Below are 19434 nucleotides of genomic sequence, written 5' to 3' on the forward strand. Positions count from 1 at the left end.
TTTCAAATGGAATATTTTAAATTACAAACAATATTTGTAAGTTAAACACCCTTACCTGGTCTTTCAGATTGTATCTTTAAACAAAGCTGTTTCACAAACTCTAAAGGTAGCTGAACAACTTCCTGTAAGAAAATACACAAAATTCTCAGTGTGAATTGCACAATGACATGAACACAATGCCACAGAACTGCAGGCCTAAAAATAGTTGAGCTGCAGGTTTTTATGTTATGTGTAATTTATAATATCTTTTAAAGTTTACTGCTTAAAAAAATCAGTGTGTGGGTTTTGGGAATAAAAGCTGCTCTATTATTTTCAGGACATGTCCAGGTTAAACAGAGACATGAACATTTCACTGCAATCGGTGGTCAGCTCTCAGAATGGCTGGGCCCACGGTGGTGACCAGCCTCAAGGTCAGCGTCTCTCACCACCAAGCATCCCTTCTGGTCTTCACAGCATTTATGGACCCACAGCAGTTCTTAGACCACATGGAAGACCCTTACCGACCACTCAGACGACCTGAGGACCTCACGCTTCCACCTGAGGAGCAGCTCAGCATCTGAAGAATCACTTATCTCAGGAAGGTGGCCTGTGCCTCCTCAGCCCTGGAGGATGCTGCATAACCAGCATTGTCCTCCACATGGCTCTTCCGTGCAGTTTCCCAGATGAAAGGTTTTTATTTAAGCCACATTGCTTACCATCTCCCCAACCTCTCGTGTTTCTAGATTGGCAGAATTGTGACTTCTGAAAAAGTCCCAAAGGGACAAAGGAGATCTGCTAGGCTAAGAATGGTGGGATCCTGCCCACAGAGACCATGCCTTCCCCACCCTGCGCCGTCACACCCATGCCCCTCCACCACCACCCTGTCCGCTCCCAGTCAGCTGCGCCAGTTTCACTCGTGATTGGTCATTTACCTAAACATGCTATAAAGCAACAAAATGTGACTTATTATAAACTTAGTACAGAATTAGGTAAGGTGACACAATGGACAAGAGTGGGGAATGTAAACATTCGAAAATTTGTAAATTGAGGCCGAGCGCGTTGGCTCACGCCTGTAATCCCAGCACTTTGGGAGGTCAAGGCAGGTGGATCACAAGGTCAGGAGTTCGAGACCAGCCTGACCAACATGGTAAAACCACATCTCTCCCAAAAATACAAAATTAGCCGGGTGTGGTGGCGCACGCCTGTAGTCCCAGCTACTCAGGAGGCTAAGGCAGGAGAATTGCTTGAACCCGGGAGGCAGAGGTTGCAGTGAGCTGAGATTACGCCACTCCAGCCGGGGCAACAGAGCGAGACTGTGTCTCAAAAACAAAACAAAAAATTCGTAAATTGGATCATCTCCATGAAGTCCAAGTTCTGGCTCCACTTCAAAGAAAGCAAAAGCACAAAAGGCGTGGATGCCGACTCTGGATGCCTCGCGTGTGGGAACCATCGCCCAGAACCACACAAGGCACTCCCTCTGCCTTGGCCCCCACCCCACAGCACATACTACTGGGAGACACAGCAGCCACGCAGGTCTCAGGTCCACATACAGGGCAACGACCCTCCACACCCCTGTCTGCCCATGCACGTCCTGAACTCACAGTCACCCAGGTGAAAAGCAGACCTGGGTTTATTTCCAACAGCTGTAAATCATTGATTTTATAATAAGCATATCTGTGTTTAAAGTCAAAATAAAATGCTGGCCTGGTACAGTGGCTCACACCTATAATCCCAGCACTTTGGGAGGACAAGGCGGGCTGATCACTTGAGCCCAAGAGTTCGAGACCAGCCTGCCCAACATGGTGAAACTCAGTTCCCACCAAAAAAAAAAAAAAACTGGCCAGGCGCGGTGGCTCAAGCCTGTAATCCCAGAACTTTGGGAGGCCGAGACGGGCGGATCACGAGGTCAGGAGATCGAGACCATCCTGACTAACACGGTGAAACCTCGTCTCTACTAAAAATACAAAAAAAAACTAGCAGGGCGAGGTGGCAGGCGCCTGTAGCCCCAGCTACTCGGGAGGCTGAGGCAGGAGAATAGCGTAAACCCGGGAGGCGGAGCTTGCAGTGAGCTGAGATCTGGCCACTGCACTCCAGCCCCGGCGACAGAGCGAGACTCCGCCTCAAAAAAAAAAAAAAAAAAAACAACTAAAATTAGCTGGGTGTGGTGGTGGTGCACACCAGTAGTCCCAGCTACTCGGGCAGGGGTCTGAGACAGGAGGATCACTTGAGTCTGGGAGGTTGAGGCTGCAGCGAACCATGATCGCACCACTGCACTCCAGCCTGGGTGACAGAGCGAGATAGAAAACAAAAACAAACAAATACTGACAGTAAGCATCCTCTTACAAGTCCAACTGCATTGGCGAGTGTGGACCACGCCACCATCCAACCATGTGAGGACGCACCAACCAGCTCCTGCACAAGGCATTCACCTAAGAGGACCAGAGGGAAAACCCACAGAAGTCCCCTCCTGGAGCTGTCCCCTGGAATTCCCACAGAGCTCCCTGTAACCTGGGTGCTGAGATGTGGGAGGACCTCCAAGCATCACCCTCTAAATGGCAAAGGGACAATTGCTCAGAAGGACAAGGAGCCGCCAGCCTGGCTGTCCCTTCACTCCTTGTGTCTCCTGCCTGAAAACTGGGCCACAGCACAGAACTAACTGTCAGCATGTGAGGTTCCAACAGAGCTGAGGCTGGCGCCAGAGAGTGTCCAACCTCACCAGGATTTGGCCCACAGCAGCAGCGAGCTGGAACTTCTGAGCCTTCAGGTTCCTCCAGTATGTAAGTAGCAACAGTGGAAGAACAAGGCAAGCAGCTTCTGCCCCTTCCCCATTTCCTAAACTCTCCAGCTCCCAGACCCAGCACTGGAGACAGGCCCAGACCAGCGTCACACCCACCGGGCAGGGCCAGGAGCCAGGGTGTGGCTGTCCCTGTCTCTGTCTCACAGTCATCACAGGGCTGGTTGTATCTTGCCTCACAACCAGCAGGAGGGAAACGCTACGCTTTGCCCGACTCGCCGACACCTCTGTTCTTCCCTCACGTGGCCCTGTGTGGCCCTGCAGATGCAGCCACCCTGAGGGGTGCATCGTCAGCCTGAAATGGGCTCTGCCCACCTTCCCACTGCGCCAGAGCCCAGCGGCGTCCCACTGGGACACGCTCACCTGCAGCGCAAACAAGCTCTGCTTCACTTTGTCGGTATCTCAGGGCGGAGGAAATGCACTCACAGGCGGCCTTGTGGATTGAGCCCTGTTTGCTGTGGGTTCATTTACTGTGACCCTTCCCACTGAGGACAAACCCAGAGCCAGACTGCTGACTGCTGGAAATGCTCCCCGTCCTGTCCCCTCCCTCAGAGCAGTCCCCAACGCTCACCCCACCAGGTAGCCAATGGGACCTCGAGTCTAATCCCATGCCCCTGGCCAACAAGGGCCATCACCACACGAGTCCTCCAGTCACAGAGGCTTCTGGTGGATCTCGCCTCTAAGAATGTTCCTGCCTCAAGGAGAAAACTGGTCACGGCACAGAACCATCCAAGGGATATGCCCTGGGGAAAAAACTACATGAATCTTCCTAACAGGGGACCTCCAAATGCTCCCAACACCACAACAGTGCAGTGAACAGGCTGGAGGCAAGTCACGTGCCCACAGCGGCTGGAGAAGGGTGGGGCCCAGGGGCCTGTCCAGGCCTCAAAACCACAGATCTGCTCAGAGCACAGCCCCAGGCAAGAGGTGAGCCAGGGCTGGCAACCCTGGTCCCATTCCCACAGACCCCAGCACAGGCGGCAACACCCAGAGGCTCCCACGGCTTTTCTCTAAACCCCAGCTTTTAACATCCATTGAGCAGCTGAGGCCCTTCCTGGGTGTGATGAGCCGCACCCAGGATGGCACCAGTAGGCCCTGCCACCCTCCCATATTGGGCGTCCTGTGTTCAAAGGTGCCCAGGGGCAGAGAGCAAAGCCATTCCTTGAGGCGTAGTGGCACTGGATGCTGCTCAAGAGCCCTCACCCAGCAGGAGCCTCCAGGAGGGCCAGCAGACGGGTCCTCGGGAGCAGGGACTCATGTGGGCCCTCTGAACTCCAGGCTTCTCAGCTAGGAAACTGCAGTATCCGCTCCGCTGCCACCCAGCACAGCAAATGAGAAGCACTTGGAGACTAGCTGGATGCGAGTTATCATTAACCACAAAGTTCCAGAAGATCACCAGGAAGCTGGCAGTACTGACGCAAAACATCCCCAAGAATTCAGACATGAATAAAAAGCACTTACCCCACAATGAACATAGTTCTCCCCCAAAAACTCCTTCATGACATTTTTGCCAAAGTCCACTATGTTCTGCAGGTGTTGGAATATCTCTTCCGAGGTCTGTAAGAGACAACCACAAGAAAGCCTTCATGATGGGACCTCCCAACAGAGCCCTGCTTGAGGGGAGAGGCAAAAACCATCACAGACTCTGCCACAAGCAGCGGGGACGTCCCAGCCACAGATAGAACCCGAGTGATGGCCCTCAGACCCAGGGGAAGGTCCCCAGTGCCCCGCCTCACCAGCGTCCCTCCCCAGCCATGCCACCCTCCCCAGCCCAGACTTGGGAAGGTAGCAGTCTGAGGACCGCACTGCTGCCGCCTCCCGTCTGCCCTTCTCCCAAAGCGGCCCCTAAACATGCCTTCCAAGGAATGTGACTTTGAAAACCTCTGACATCTCACATCTCAATCTCTAAAGAGATTTTACTCGTTAGCCTCTAAATGTAGAACATTCTTTCCCCAGTTAGAGGTTCTTAAAGAATCAGTAAGGTGATGAAACTGGTTGAGACAGAAATCATCCCCATGTCTCTCAACCTGTCTCAAAGGTGAGAAGCCCAGAGGGCCCCTGGTAGGCTGCTCCTGGAAAACACCCACAAAGGCTGGCCTGGCAGTCTTGCTGCTCCCCGCAGGGCACCTGCCTTTGTGGGTGCTCATCCAGGGCAGGCCTGGAGGTGCCCAGTGCCTGGCTCATGCTCGAGAAGATCCCAGGACTGTGCAGCTGCCCTGTGCCCCCGTAGCCTCTGGAGAACCTGCTGCCCGCACGGTCACAGCACGTGCAGGTGTCCTGTGGCTGTGCAACAAAAACAGTCCGAACTAAGCCTGATAGAAAACTCCAGAACACACCCAGTAGCCCGGTACAGCTGCGGTCACAGCTTCTGACAAAAAAAAACCCTGGCCAGGCACAGTGGCTCACGCCTGTAATCCCAGCACTTTGGGAGGTCAAGCCAGGCGGATCACCTAAGGTCAGGAGTTCAAGAGCAGCCTGGTCAACATTGTGAAATCATATTTCTACTAAAAATACAAAAATTAGCCAGGCGTGGTGGCAGGCACCTGTAATCCTAGCTACTCAGGAGACTGAGGCGGGAGAATCACTTGAACCCAGGAGGCAGAGGTTGTGGTGAGCCGAGACCGTACCACTGCACTCCAGCCTGGGCGGCAGGGCGAGACTCTTGTCTCAAAAAAGAAAAAGACCCCCTGGTGAACAGAAAAGTGACCACTCAAGTCTCCACTGATCACACAGTGTGTCACATTATGTCATTTACAGAGGATATGTAGCCAACTGCTGGCAGACACTGCCCCGCTCACATCTGTGGACATAGATCTGACAGGGTCCACAGAGGCCAGGCCTTGGGGGAGTCAAGGTCAGGGTGGTTTAGGCTCTGCAGCCACTGAATTTGGCAAAGAAGGGGACAGAGAAGGCTGGAGGCAGCCACAGGGACTTTGTTTCCATGGCATGGATTCCACAAACCAAAACCACCTTGGCCTGTTTCTCTTCAGCAGCTGAGGCAGAAACCGGAAGACAGTGGGGCCTTCCTATCCTCCCCTGCCTGCCCACCCCGACCCCACACCCACTGTGGCCCCACCAACAGCAGCTTTCTCCCATGGCTCTCTCCCTTCTTTCTATTGTGCCCATGCGGCAGCTGTCACCTCCACCCACCACAACCCCCCGGCCTCCCTTTCTATGACCTCTACCTCAGATGCTCCAACCCGCCATCTCCCAGGAGCCCTCAAGGGGCAGTGACTCATCAACCCCTTACCCTCGCCCAAGCCAGCCTCTGCCTGCCCCACAGTGGAACAGCCACCGTCCAGGAGCTCACCCCCAGCTCAGCTGCATGTGTCCCCTCAGAGGACCCACACACATCAATGGGGAGCAGAGAAGGGCCATTAATGCAGGAAGCCTCCGCGACTCAGTATGCACCCCAGGACCAACAGAGATTTGCACAGAAAGTTGCAACTCAGTGGTCAAAAACGAAAGGGCAATGCTTTTTTACGGGTGGTCGATGGCATTTTGCTTGGATGACTCACAGAAAAGAAACCTAACAACTCCCTTCCACCTCAATGTTTAACATAGACTGTCTACCACAGCACTGGAGACTCTATTTTCATAGATACAATTCCAGAGATGGGGAAACTGAGGCAGCAGGTGCTAAGGAACTCGGCAAGGCAAAGTTTGCCTGGTCCTGGGGTCCTCGCCACAAGCAGGTCCCTCTGAGCAGGACCTACGTGCCAGGCTAGGGCAGCTCCTGGCTGAAGGCCACAGGGACTACCACAGTGACACACAGGTCAACATGCTGGGCCCAGTCGGTTTTACATCCGGAATGATGGGCACACCACTTCCTGCTCTGAATGCTTGTGTCATCTTTGAATCCTACAACTAGCATCAATATTTCTACGTCGGAAAAAAGAAATCAGAGTTCTCTTAAATAATTGTTGTAACGTCTGGGTGCAAACCCACCCATCTTACCTTCTTCCTATTTGGAGGAAACTTCAGAAACCGCAGCACAACACAGCGCTGTTGGAAAATAACACACATCTGATGAATATTTGCTCAAAGCCAAGGCACGAGGTGCCGGTCAGTTTGGGAGTCCCATCCTCAGTGGACAAAGCCCACAGTGAGGCTTCGCGGCAAGGAGGCTGGGAAGCCCCCAGGGCAGAGAGGCCAGGGCTGGGACCCAGCGAGGGCACACTGGGCAGCGGGACGACAGGAACCTTCGGCCTCTGACCCATCAGCCCCTCCCAGGACTTGATCTTAAGGAAAAGAAATAAAATGGAAATAACCTAAATGCCCAACAATGAGATGGTTTAAACACAGTGGCACACATTTCAAACCATGTAATACCAGTCAGTGATTGATAAGAAAGATCAGTATTTACAGACATAGATGTGTGGTCATCACATACTGCTACACAAAAAAAGTTACCGAACAGGGCTTATGGAATGAGCCAATTTTCATAAAAAGAGAAACACACGTACACACACACACACACGTATGGGTGTAATTCTATTTACATAAAGCTCAAAATACAGGTAACACTGACCCCTTGTGCCCACCCCTTGGGTGTGCATGAATAGTTGCTGAGGAAGGTTCTAGAAGGGACTGGTCAGAGGATTACGGGTCTGCTTACTTTGTGATAATTAAGCTATACCCATGATCTGAGTACTTTTCTGTAGATATGTTACACTTCAAGTTTTTAAAATAAAAATGTTTAAATAAAATAAGTATGATGTGTCTACATCAAAAGGTCTGAAAGGACATTCGGCACAAGTTTAACCACATCTCCAAGTAGCAATGATTATGGTAACTTCTTTTTAATTTATCTTTATTTTGAATATTTCAATTTGTTAAATGTTCAAAACATACATTCTAAGAACATATATCATATGTCGGAAGGAGAACACACCTGGGAGGGGCTCTAGTTGCAGTGCAAGGGTGGGGGGTCCAACGCCCTGGGTAGCGCCCCTGCTGAGGCCACAGGGCAAAGCCTAAGCAGGAGGGAGGAAGCAGGCTGCACCGAAGACGGCTTAGAAAGGGCCATTTTCTAGATCAAAAGATGCCTAAGGAGCAACAAAGGCCCTATGGAGACCAAGCCAGACTCCCCCGCCCGCTCCCCACAGCCCTATTTAGACAATGTACGTTGTTGCTCTTAAATCCCAGGCACCCGGCCCCCTGGGCTCCTCTGACTGAGCTCCAGTTCCCAGCCAGTGCCATGCTCCCGGCTCGCTGTGCTGCAGATAGCTGTCCCCTCCTTGAGCCCCAAGCTGAGACCTGGGGAAGCCACGATCAATGGCATGCATGCCACCGCTGTTCCCTCCCAAGCTGAAGGCAGGCATCAACAATCAATCATGGGAACTGACTGGCTAAGGATCATTGTAATGGAACTATAATTCCACCACCATTTAAGGAGAGGCAGAAGCTGATGAACAGAAGTCCTAACTCTCGACAGCTCTCCAGAAGCTCGTTCCCTAAAAGTGTATTTGCTCCTCACCTGCACATGACAGTGTGTGCTGAGTGTGCCTGACCCGCCCTCCAACAATTAGGCACCAAACACAGTAGAGCTCTCCACCGATGGCACGCATTCAGCGATGCCCTGCTAGTGATGTGTCAGTGTGACTGAGGGTCATGCTTGAAAATCAACACAATAAGAAAATATATGACATTAAATCCCTGATTAGTGTAAACTGACCCAGGCTGCCATGGTGCAAGCTCTCACCCTGTCCCTCACACAGGGCAAACCCCGCCACCCACAGGAACCAAGCTTACTCACCTGCCAGACTGCATGCACAGAGCTCTGCAGCACCTACAGGAAAGCAAGGCCTTTCTCGGTTTATCACAGAACTAACTCATAAGCTGCACAATGGACTTTTGTAGCAAAGCAGTCCTGAGCAGTCCTGAGCAGGGTGACGCCAGGCCGAGACACACGAGCTTTCTCTTCAAAGAAATTCCCCACTGTAGCCTCAGAGGAAGGAGTTCAGTGGGCCCATGAACAGAAATGCCAACTACAAGAACATAGGACCCCCTCCCCTGGCAGCAGTCACCTGCTAATACGGACTCAGCTTTCCAAAGTTCCCTGCCACTCTGTTGCCAGGAAAGGCGGGAACAACTGGTCTTTTCTGTCTATTTATAAATGGAAATTATAAATTTCCTATGATTATTACATACAAAACTACTCACATAAAGTATAATTCAGAAAGCCATTATCTGGCTTATGAAGAAAAATTTTTTTTTTTTTTTTTTTTAGACAGAGTCTCGCTCTGTCACCCGGGCTGGAGTGCAGTGGCCGGATCTCAGCTCACTGCAAGCTCCGCCTCCCGGGTTTACGCCATTCTCCTGCCTCAGCCTCCCGAGTAGCTGGGACTACAGGCACCAGCCACCTTGCCCGGCTAGCTTTTTGTACTTTTTTAGGTAGAGACGGGGTTTCACCGTGTTAGCCAGGATGGTCTCGAACTCCTGACCTCGTGATCCGCCCGTCTCGGCCTCCCAAAGTGCTGGGATTTAAAAATAAGTTGAACAGGGCACTATACAAAGAAAAACCATACACAGGTCCCAGGAGAAAAAGATGTCGGGCCTAAATGATTGCAGGCCTTAGGCCTCAGTCCTTGTGGATAATAAAATAACACCATTCTTCCCACTAGCACTTATTAATAATTATTATTTCAATAGCCAGCAGGTGCTAGTACCAGTGCTTCAGGGCCCACGATACACTCCTAAAGTCCATCATCTCCAGCCGTCTCTCCCTCTAAGGTGGGCAACTGAATCCCGGTTTACAGAATGAGGGAAGATCAAGGCCTTGACCCCAAAGGTCAAGGTCACATGGGATGAAGCCAAGTTTAGAGGACGGCCTGGACCCTGGGAGGTTCTCAGCATCTTTCTGGTGGCCAGGCTCCTCGCTGCTACTGAGTCACCAGCAGGGGCTGGGGGCACTGGGTACTGTGCTGCCCCCAGGAGAGGGTATGGACACAAGCCTTCCAAGCCTGGGCAGAGAAGCCCAAAGCGGCCCTCCCGCTCAGCCCTCTGAGCCCCTTCCTCACATTTCCTCCACCACCACATCCAAACACAGTAGCTTGACCTCCCTGCTGTCACTCACGGGAAATCTGCTATCCCTTCCCATTACGGAGCCCAAGAGCCACAGCCAACCAAGGAAACCTGAATACAATGATTCGTCCATTTCAAGGGAAACTGCTTTCTCCACCCACCCATTTATGATCCAAAAACTATCACAAGAAATCTACCCACCCACACACCCCCAGAGGAACCACAGTATCAGCCAGTTTTCATTAATACCAAAACTCAGACACATTCAGCTCACCTAGCCTCTACAGCCCATGCCAACTGCCCCATGTGAGGGGCCTGATCAGGCTAGGCTGGCTGAGGTGGGTGGTCCCCGAGATGTGCCAGGCTGAGGGCTTCAGTAATGCATAGGCCATAGGGCTCTACTACCCTCACGCAGGCAGCTGGCAGGAAACAGGTGAAAACACACCATAGCAGCTCTCATTAGCAGAAAGACACAATGAGTCCAAGGGGCACCCATGGCTGGGGAAGGGGGGTGAACACAGCCACCTGGGGGACTTCCCATGAAGGAGGGGGCAAGAACCAACATCCCGGCAGGCTCTGAGCTCCTGCCAGCTCACCACGTCCTAACCAGCTACAGAGATAATGACACTATTCCTCTTTCAAAAAGTATCTGAAACCAGATAGTTGAAGCTTACCTTCTTCTTAACGTCTAGAATAAAATGTTGAAAGTGAAGAAAAAGGGACAGGCGCAGTGGCTCACGCCCGTAATCCCAGTACTTTGGGAGGCCGAGGCAGGCAGATCACCTGAGGTCAGGAGTTCGAGAACAGCCTGACCAACATGGAGAAACCCTGTCTCTACTAAAAATACAAAATTAGCCAGGCGTGGTGACACACACCTGTAATCCCAGCTACTCGGGAGGTTGAAGCAGAATCGCTTGAACCTGACAGGCGGAGGTTGCAGTGAGCCAAGATTGCGCCATTGCACTCCAGCCTGGGCAACAAGAGCGAAACTCCCTCTCAAAAAACAAAAAAAAGTGAAGCAAAAGGGTTAAGATTGGAAGGGAAGACCTTGACACTTCTGCAGTCTGAGGGCTGGGGTGTTTCTTAACAAGAGCAATGCTAGACCAAGGCCCAAGCTGCACCTGTACTCTTGGTAACAGGGAAGCTTCTGCCTTGGAAAATTCGATGAAAATCAAGGATTTTAACAGGTCAAAAACACCAAACAATAGGAAGAACAAGAGGAGTGATGCATTTATACACACACACTAAATAACCCCAAGATTTAAAAAGTTAAGGGACACAATTCATCACTTACAAAAGTGGCAAAAAGCATTTCAATAAAAATCCCTTCCTGGGCTGCAGTGGGAGGGCAGGTGGCACGGCCGTGTGGAATGCAATTTGCAACGTGTGCCAAGGAGCCTGATTTACCCAAGAGCCCAACCTGAGCAGCAGAAGCCCAAAGACGTATGTAAGAAGACTTTCGGCAAAGCCCACCCACGAGGATCGCCAGCGCAACACTGGGAGCCCCGAGCATCCTGCAAGACGTGCATGAGGATTTTCTACATATTTGTGCTATAAAATTAAGTGAAAAAAATCCCAAAACAGAAACAGATACGTAGTATTCTTAACTACCTAATAAAGGCAAAATACAGTCATGGATCACATAACGACACTTGGGTCAGCGATGGACTGCATGAAACAATGCTGTGTCCCATAGGATTATAATACCACAGTTTCTACGTTTAGATTCTCATTGTGTCCCACTTCCCATTAGACACTTCCCATCGTGTCCCAACGGCCTGCAGCACTCAGTCCAGAACCATGCTGCATGCGTCTGAGGACTAGGACCGAGGACTAGGAGCCACAGGCTGCCCCATACAGCCTGGGCGTGAGGCAGGCTCTACCATCTAGGTGTGTTCATATGACATCATCACCTAACAATGCAGCTCTCAGAATGCATCCCTGGTGCGAAGCGATGCTTGACAGTAAGTAGAAAAAGACTAGAAGAAAGTGCACCAAAGTGTTAACAAAAGTTGTTCTCTTCATGGAGGAATACTGGGTGTTTTCCACTTCCTTCCTTCTGATATTCTGTATTTTCAGAGAGAAGCGACAATTGGTGTTAAATAAAAATAGAAGGCCGCAAAAACCCCAATAAAAGGGACACCTGCCAATGGGAAGCCTGAGGGGGCACCTTATGGGTGGAATTAAAGCGACTAACTAGAAGAGCCTGTCAGGACGGATAAGGAGAGACTTTCCCGCCACCCACGGAGGACTCACTCTGGAGGGTGTCACTCACAAAATCAGCTGTTCCAGAGATCGGCCAAAGGACAAGGACCAAGGCCAAGTCTTCCATCAGGCTGAGGAGATAAACTGGGGCTGAGATCAGACGACTTTTGAGGGAAGGGAAGATAGAAAAAGAGAACAGCAGCAGGGGTCACCCGTCAGGATGCTGCCCCCGCCTTCTAGAAGCAACGCTCAGCTCCGGCTTCTCCCGAACTGTGAAGATGACTCCCAGGCAGGGGCCATGGGGGATCCCAAATGTCCAGTCTCAAGAGGCTGCCCTCCCTGTAGACCCTCCTCACCCCACCCCCGCAGCTCCAGCTCCAGCTCTGTCCCAGCCAGAGAGGAAGGCTGCCCAGGGTCTGTCAGTCACTGGGGGCAGGAGGTGTCGAAGTCCACCTCTGCAACCCAGAAAGGGATGTCCAGTATGCGCAGGGCCATGGAGGGAACAAGAAGCAGGGCTTACGGTACTGGGCTCCAACAGGAGGTGCTCCCAAGAGTGAGCTTGGCTTCACTGGGAATGCATGGCCTCAGACAGAAATCCAAAGCCCGTTTGACACGGGATGAAGATGTGACATCGCCAAGATGCCTGTGGAGGAGGGGAGCCCAGTACTCTGCAGGCAAGAGCAGGGAGGCCAGACTGGAGACAGCCAGCGGGCAGGGAGCAGTAGGTGCTGGCCCCTTGTCCACCCCGTACGGGGCACATCCTTCTCAAGCCTCAGCAACTCCATCCTGACCTCATGGTGTCCTCTGCAGGACTGAAGCAGGCACAGGTGTGGCCATGGGGGAGGCCACCCACGCACACAACACTCAGAACATGGGGAGGCCTGTGGGGATGGGCACATCTCGTGTGTGGGGCTGACCCCTACCGGCACAGAAAGCCTGGCCACCTGTAAAAGGAAGCAGAGCTGCTGAGAGGCCCACAGTGAGGGCCACAGGGAAGTGTGAACAAGTCCTGGCCCTCAGATCTCCCAACTGCTTGGCAACAACGCAGGAGTGGCCGGGCCCTAGGCACAGCCTTGCTCTCTGCAGACACAGCAATGATGCTTTTCTCACCCTCCTGGATAGCAGTTCTCAGAAGACAGAGGAAGTCACTGGGGAGCTTCACTCTGACTGAATTCGGACCAAGAAGGAGGCTCAGTAAGGCAGAAGGAAAGCAGTTGTGTCACCTCAGAAGGTGTAAAAGTAGGAGGTGCGCCAAGGCCAAACCGACAAACCCCTGTGCACAAGAGGCACCATCACAGGCTGACAGTCACCAAAAAGCAGACCTCACCACGCAACTGCAGATACAAAGACGGGAATAAACCAAGAGCGAGCCACAAGCACAGCTCTCCAATGAGCTCAGCTGAGACGAGAAGGAACCTCACTAGGAAAGAAGCCGCATCAGCTGTGTCAGCCCAGAACGCCATTAAAAATCCCAAATGCAGATACATCCCTGCTTTAAACAAAATGCTGGCAGTAACAGAAAGCTCAGACTATTTCAACTAGGTCCAGCTAAAAACTGTAAAAGGGAGCGGCCAAGGGCTTGGCATATGTTATATGGCTGGGAAAACAGAGAACATAAACGTATGTGCTTCCAGCATCCACAGCAGGAAGTGTGGCCCAGTTAACAGCCCTGCAGGACTGCACACTGGCTTTCCACTTAACCTGTTCTAAGTGGTTCTGTAACGGATATCTTTGTGTACAAGATCTTTATTTACATTTCTAATTATCTCCTTAGAGCGGACTGCTAGAACAGAAATTAGCAAATCAAAGAGTATAAACTTTTTAAAAATTAACCTTTTTCCTGAGTATCATACATATCCATTGTAGGAAATCTAGAAAATACTTAACAAAAGAAAAGTAAAAGCGATTTAGGATACTATCAGTCACAGCCACTTAGAACATTTTCATGTATTTTCTTCCAATCATTTTGTAATTATAACCACATTATGCATCTTCTTTTGTAACCTGCTTTTTCCACATAACATTGTAAACAGGTCTTCATATGAAGGACTTAATCCATCCACTACAAAATAATCATCTAAATTATTAAAATTTTGATATATAAAATAATGCTGTGTGGCAAAAATATATATATACACACACACATACATATATATGTATATGTATATGTGTATATATATGATCTATGGACCAGAAATCTTAAAACACAAGATGAGAAGAGAAACAGTAAGAGGGCCCCTGACTGCTTCAACTTTACACCTTCAATGCCCGGACAAACATCCCGGGCACCAAACAGGTACCAAAGAGACACCAAAACTCCCCAGGCACCAAAACAATTTGCAGAAATGATCTGAAGCTCTCAGACTCTCAGAAAGGTCACGGAACTGGAACAACTGGAAGTGAGCAGCTTTGTCCACACATGATCAATGTTCTTTGCTAGGAGGCCAACTAAATGGCAAAGTCTTTCATGTCACCTCTGTCAGTAAGAAGGAAAACATCACGATGGCTTAGTGTCATGACAGGAGTGGGCCACCTTCTGGCCCTGCTCCCCAAGGCTGAGGTGGTCCGGAAGGGGCTCAGTGCCCTAGACAAGTGCATGATCCAGATCTAAAAACACCTAGGAGATGGAATGACAAACCAAACCTAAAGTGACCTTCACAGGACAGGACACTGAGCCAAAACCAACAAGCTGAAGGTGAAGGAGGCAGGTGCAGGCGTAACACGGGAGAGAAATCCTGTGGCAGTGCATAAAGGGGCAGCCTGTGGACTTCACTAACCTGAGATGTGGTCACTAGCCCAAGCACTGCACCTTCAGGCTGCAACAAGGAAACTGCCCAGATGAGAAGTTCCCCCAACCAAGGAGCCCCCACAGGGTCAGTGTCTGAAGCTCCAGACACCCACCAGGGAACATGCCAGGCTGCTGAGAGCCTCTCAAGCATGCCACAGGGTCCACACCACACAAGGCAGAGAACACCGTCGTTACCTGCGCCTGGGAAAGTTCAGGTGCACAACCATCCCAGAGGCAGAATGCAAACTGACAGGCAAAATGAGAATCGTCCTGGGCCATCTCTGAGTGGAAGGGCCTTGGGGAAGCTGACCACCTTCTGTCAGGAACACCTTTAAATGCCTCTCTATGGCTGGCCTGCTGTTTACCTTCCTGCCCACCCTGAGCACACCCTCCTAGAGCCCACGCCTAGTTCCTCCATCCCCAGGCCTCATTTCCTACAAGTACTGCGCTGTACAGAAGGCTCTCTCTCATCCCATGTTTGCATACTGCAGGAAGAACGTCACTGTGCTCCTTCTAGTGCTGACAGCCAATGACCATGCAGATCTCCTTACCTAGAACCTCGGCTCCTGCAGGACCGGCTCAGGCTGGCTGAAGGTGAATCATGTTCTCACAGTGGAGGGGATGGGGGTCAGCACAGGACTCATTAGGGACATTTCAATTTCGAGAGGAGCTGATGCCCTCTCAGAGAAAGCAACCCTCTCCTTACCTGGAAAAACTTGGCAAAGGCCTCCCTCTCTCTTGGACCCAATGAGGTGGATCTAAGGAGTTGAGCAGAGTAGCATGGTCCACCTGCTCCCACACCCAGCTGCAGGGAGGCCGGGTGCATGCTGAGCATCCACAGGACCACAGACTCCTCCTGTTCTCCCTCACCCATCTTCTACCCCACTGACACATACCCTCTGCTCGAACTCAACAGTTCTTAAAAAGCTGCCTTCCAGGAATTGTTCTCTCCTCCTTGGTCCACAGCCTGAGCAAATACACCACAGGGCAGAGCTGGTGGGCTCGGCTTGGTTCAGGTGACCGTATCAGGCACAGGCTCTGTCTGACCTTAACCTGATGGGAAACATTTTCTCAGGAGACTACGTGCAGTGATCATCTTCAATTTCAAATGATGAGCTAAAAACAACAACCAAACAGGAATGAGTACAGTAAAGCAAATTTAGATTTAAAATAAAGAATGAGGCTGGGTACAGTGGCTCCTCACGCCTGTAATCCCAGCACTTTGGGAGGCTGAGGCGGGCGGGTCATTTGAGATCCGGAGTTTGAAACCAGTCTGGCTAACATGGTGAAACCCCATCTCTACTAAAAATACAAAAAAAAGCAGCCAGGCATGGTGGCAGGTGCCTGTAATTCCAGCTACTTGGGAGGCTGAGGCAGGTGAATTGCTTGAACCCAGAAGGTAGAGGTTGCAGTGAACCAAGATTGCACCACCGCACTCTGTCTGCCTGGGAGAGAGAGGAAGACTCCGTCTCAAAAAAAAAGAACGAATAGCACAGGTCCAGAATAGCCTGGTGGCTATAGGTAAATCTGAAAAGGTGAAAGAAAAAATAAACAATCAACCTGGCGTGGTGGCTCACACCTGTAATCCCAGCACTTTGGGAGGCCGAGGTGGGTGGATCACTTGAAGTCGAGTTTCAGACCAGCCTGGCCAACATGGTGAAACTCCATCTCTACTAAAAATACAAAAATTAGCTGGACATGGTGGTGCATGCCTGTGATCCCAGCTACTCAGGAGGCTGAGGCAGGAAAATTGCTTGAAACCAGGAGGCGGAGGTTGCAGTGAGCCGAGATTGCACCATTGCACTCCAGCCTGGGCAACAGAGTAAGACTCCATTTCTAAATAGATAAATAAATAAAAATAAACAAGCATTACAATCAGAGCTGTGCAACACGGTAGCGCCAGGCTGCCCTGGAGATGTCTGCTCAGGAAAGGGGGTGGACTCAGGGAAGAGGGTGGACACGTACTTGTCGGGAACATGCAGAGGGATCCAAGTGCCAGAGGCAACTGCGTCAAAGCCTCTGCTCTTTCAGCATGGGTGTCCTTTTGCTCCAAGCCTGAAACTTGCTGCTTCATCTGCCACTACTTTTGAAACTTAATATATCAGCCCTCACTAAAGAAAGCCTTAGGTTTACCTAAAATGCAGAGATACATCTAATCTTGCCAAGGAATTGGAAGATTAGTATTTGTTTTGGGAAAGGATTCAGGGGATCGGCACAGTAATCCAACATAAGGGCTCACGCGGGAACATCCCTCACTGTCCCCAACAGCGGACTACACCAGAGAAGGACAGCTTCAGGTTAGCCTGGTCCATCATTAATTCACCTAAAGATCTTGAGCAAAGCTTGTAGTCTCTGTTCTTTAGTTCCTTGTGCTAAAGAGTAACAAAATCCAAAGGCACAACCTAGGGACTACCTGGGTGTTTGCAGCTTACACTACAGCTGACCAATGCATCCAGCATAGGAACAACAGAAGCAAGGCAGGACTCCACTGCCTACATCATCCCTGACAAGCTCTTGGACCCGGGTAGTGCCCTCAACCTCTCTTATTTTCACCTTATCTATCTGTCCAAGGGGATGATAATTATCACTTGCTAAGCATAACTCGATGGGCTCCTGCATAACTGATCTTTCCAACAATCCCACAAAGTGAATTCTATTAGTAGTTCCACTTCACAAATGTAGACACTGAGCCTCCACCAGGCAGTGGTAGAACTGAGATTCCTGTGTCTTTAACACCCATGCTCTAACCCCTCCCTACATGACACCTATCCTCGCCTCCCTCACACCCCTCCCCCCTTCCAGCCGGCCACATTCCTGCGTGATTGTACCAGACAGCAAAAGGTCAGAGAGATCTGGGCCCTCACACAGACCCACATCCTTCACTCTTGGATTCACCTTTGCGAGATCTTACTGCAGTTTCTAAAACTTTCACCCTCATTGAATTCAGGTGAAACCCTTCAAATTCTAAAAGGTTGAGAAGGGACCTGTGGGTAACATCCCCTTACTATTAACAGCACAGCAATTCCATAGTCTCACGAGGCTGAACTCTTTTGGTGCTGAGAGGAACAGCACTGTGGGTACCCTGCTTCTTCCTCCGGTGCTGGCCGGGCCCTCTGTCCCAGCTAAGCCTCCGCCACCCTGCGGCCTGGCAGTCCGGCGGGCATCCAGGCCGGAGGCGGCACCGCGTGAGGCTGAGAGCGGCACCGACGGGGCGGGGAGGGGGCCGTGGAACTGACTCTGACGGGGAACGGGAATACTGAGGGGACGGACGAGAGACCGGCCAGGAGAAGGATCTGGGGGAATGGGAGACTGACCCAGTAGAGAGGGGATACTGGGTGATGAGGAACCCACGGCGTAGGGGGGAATTCCGGAGACCGGCTGGGGAGGAGGAAGGTACCAGGAGGACGTGGAACCGACCCTGCTGGGGAAACGGATACTGGGGGCGGGGTGATACCGGCCGTCTGGGTGAGGTACCGGACCTGCGCCGCACGGCCGCCGCTCACCTGCGCGTGGGCCACCACCAGGCTCTTATTGCCTTCTCCGTGGTACCCCCATTCATTCTCGTCCATCTTCCCCTCTTCCATGCCCAGGCGCAGCCCTGGCGCCTCGCGGGCTGGGACGCGGGGATGCGAGCTGGCGGACGCCCGCCTCGCTGGGCACCAGCCGCTGCCGTCGGGGGAGGAGCGCCTGTCAGCTGCCGCCCCCGCTCGACCCTGCCGCGGCTACTAGCAAGCTGCGGCCGCCGGAAGCCACGCCCCCTGCGCCTGCCATGACGGAGTCGGGCAACTTCCGGGTTCGTGACCACTTTCCTTACATTGATCGCGACGGTGGATGGGCCGGCGGCCATTTTAGGTACTGGTAGAGTGACTCATTTCCGGAACGCGGTCTTGGGAACCGGAAGAGAAGCTTCCGGCCTCGGCGCCGGATGTGTAGCTGGCGGGAGGAGCCGGCGGCTTTTCGGCGCCCGGTAGTGACCGGCTCTGCCCGAGTGGCCAGGTTGTCTGGGTCTCGGGACCGCTTAGTCGCGGGACCCCAGCAAAGCTCTTGGCGTCTCTGAGTCTCAGCTTTTTCTTCTGTAGAATAGGGTGTTAACTCATCGTGCATGTCACGGGGATACCCAGCGCAGTCATTTCGATGGTCCTGTGAGGTAGAAAACATTGTCCAACATTCCACGCGAGGAAACGTGGCTTGGTGACACAACTGGACTCCCCAGCCCCGCTTTTGCCCGAAGACTTCGAGGGACGCAGTTGGAGCGCGAGGCTCCTGCTTGGGGGTGAGGCAGAGGACCGACGACCTTCCTGCTCCTAAATTCACTGATGCGGCGGCAAGAATGGCACGCTCTATAGAGCTACCGCATTTCCCAAACTCTTAGTCTCAGGACCATTTTATACTCATAAACATGAAGGCCCCAAGCTTTTGCTTATGGGGGTTACAGCTATCAATGTTACGACATTGTAAGGTAAAATGCTTTAAAGTTTGTTGTTTGTTTCGTTTAAAAGTAAACAGCCGGGCGCGGTAGCTTACGCCTGTAATCCCAGCACTTTGGGAGGCCGAGGCGGGCGGATCACCTGAGGTCAGGAGTTCGAGACCAGCCTGGCCAACATGGTGAAACCCTGCCTCTACTAAAAATACAAAAATTAGC

At 51.7% G+C, this 19434-nt stretch overlaps 1 protein-coding gene across 1 annotated transcript in view; it reads right to left on the bottom strand.

Moving 5' to 3' along the window:
* Window positions 1-18655, bottom strand: part of IPPK (inositol 1,3,4,5,6-pentakisphosphate 2-kinase) — a 62741-nt gene extending 44086 nt beyond the window's left edge. Inside the window, exons 1-4 of the mRNA XM_011927463.1 lie at window positions 18296-18655; window positions 6731-6778; window positions 4235-4330; window positions 56-122 (exon numbers count right to left, since the gene is read on the bottom strand). Of these exons, the coding sequence (XP_011782853.1) occupies window positions 56-122; window positions 4235-4330; window positions 6731-6778; window positions 18296-18376 (292 nt within the window). The 5' untranslated portion in view covers window positions 18377-18655. The remainder of the gene's footprint in view (window positions 1-55; window positions 123-4234; window positions 4331-6730; window positions 6779-18295) is intronic.
* Between the last annotated feature and the right edge of the window lie 779 nt (window positions 18656-19434).

The sequence above is a fragment of the Colobus angolensis genome, unplaced genomic scaffold (assembly GCF_000951035.1).
Source record: "Colobus angolensis palliatus isolate OR3802 unplaced genomic scaffold, Cang.pa_1.0 Scaffold72, whole genome shotgun sequence".
Classification (NCBI taxonomy): domain Eukaryota; kingdom Metazoa; phylum Chordata; class Mammalia; order Primates; family Cercopithecidae; genus Colobus; species Colobus angolensis.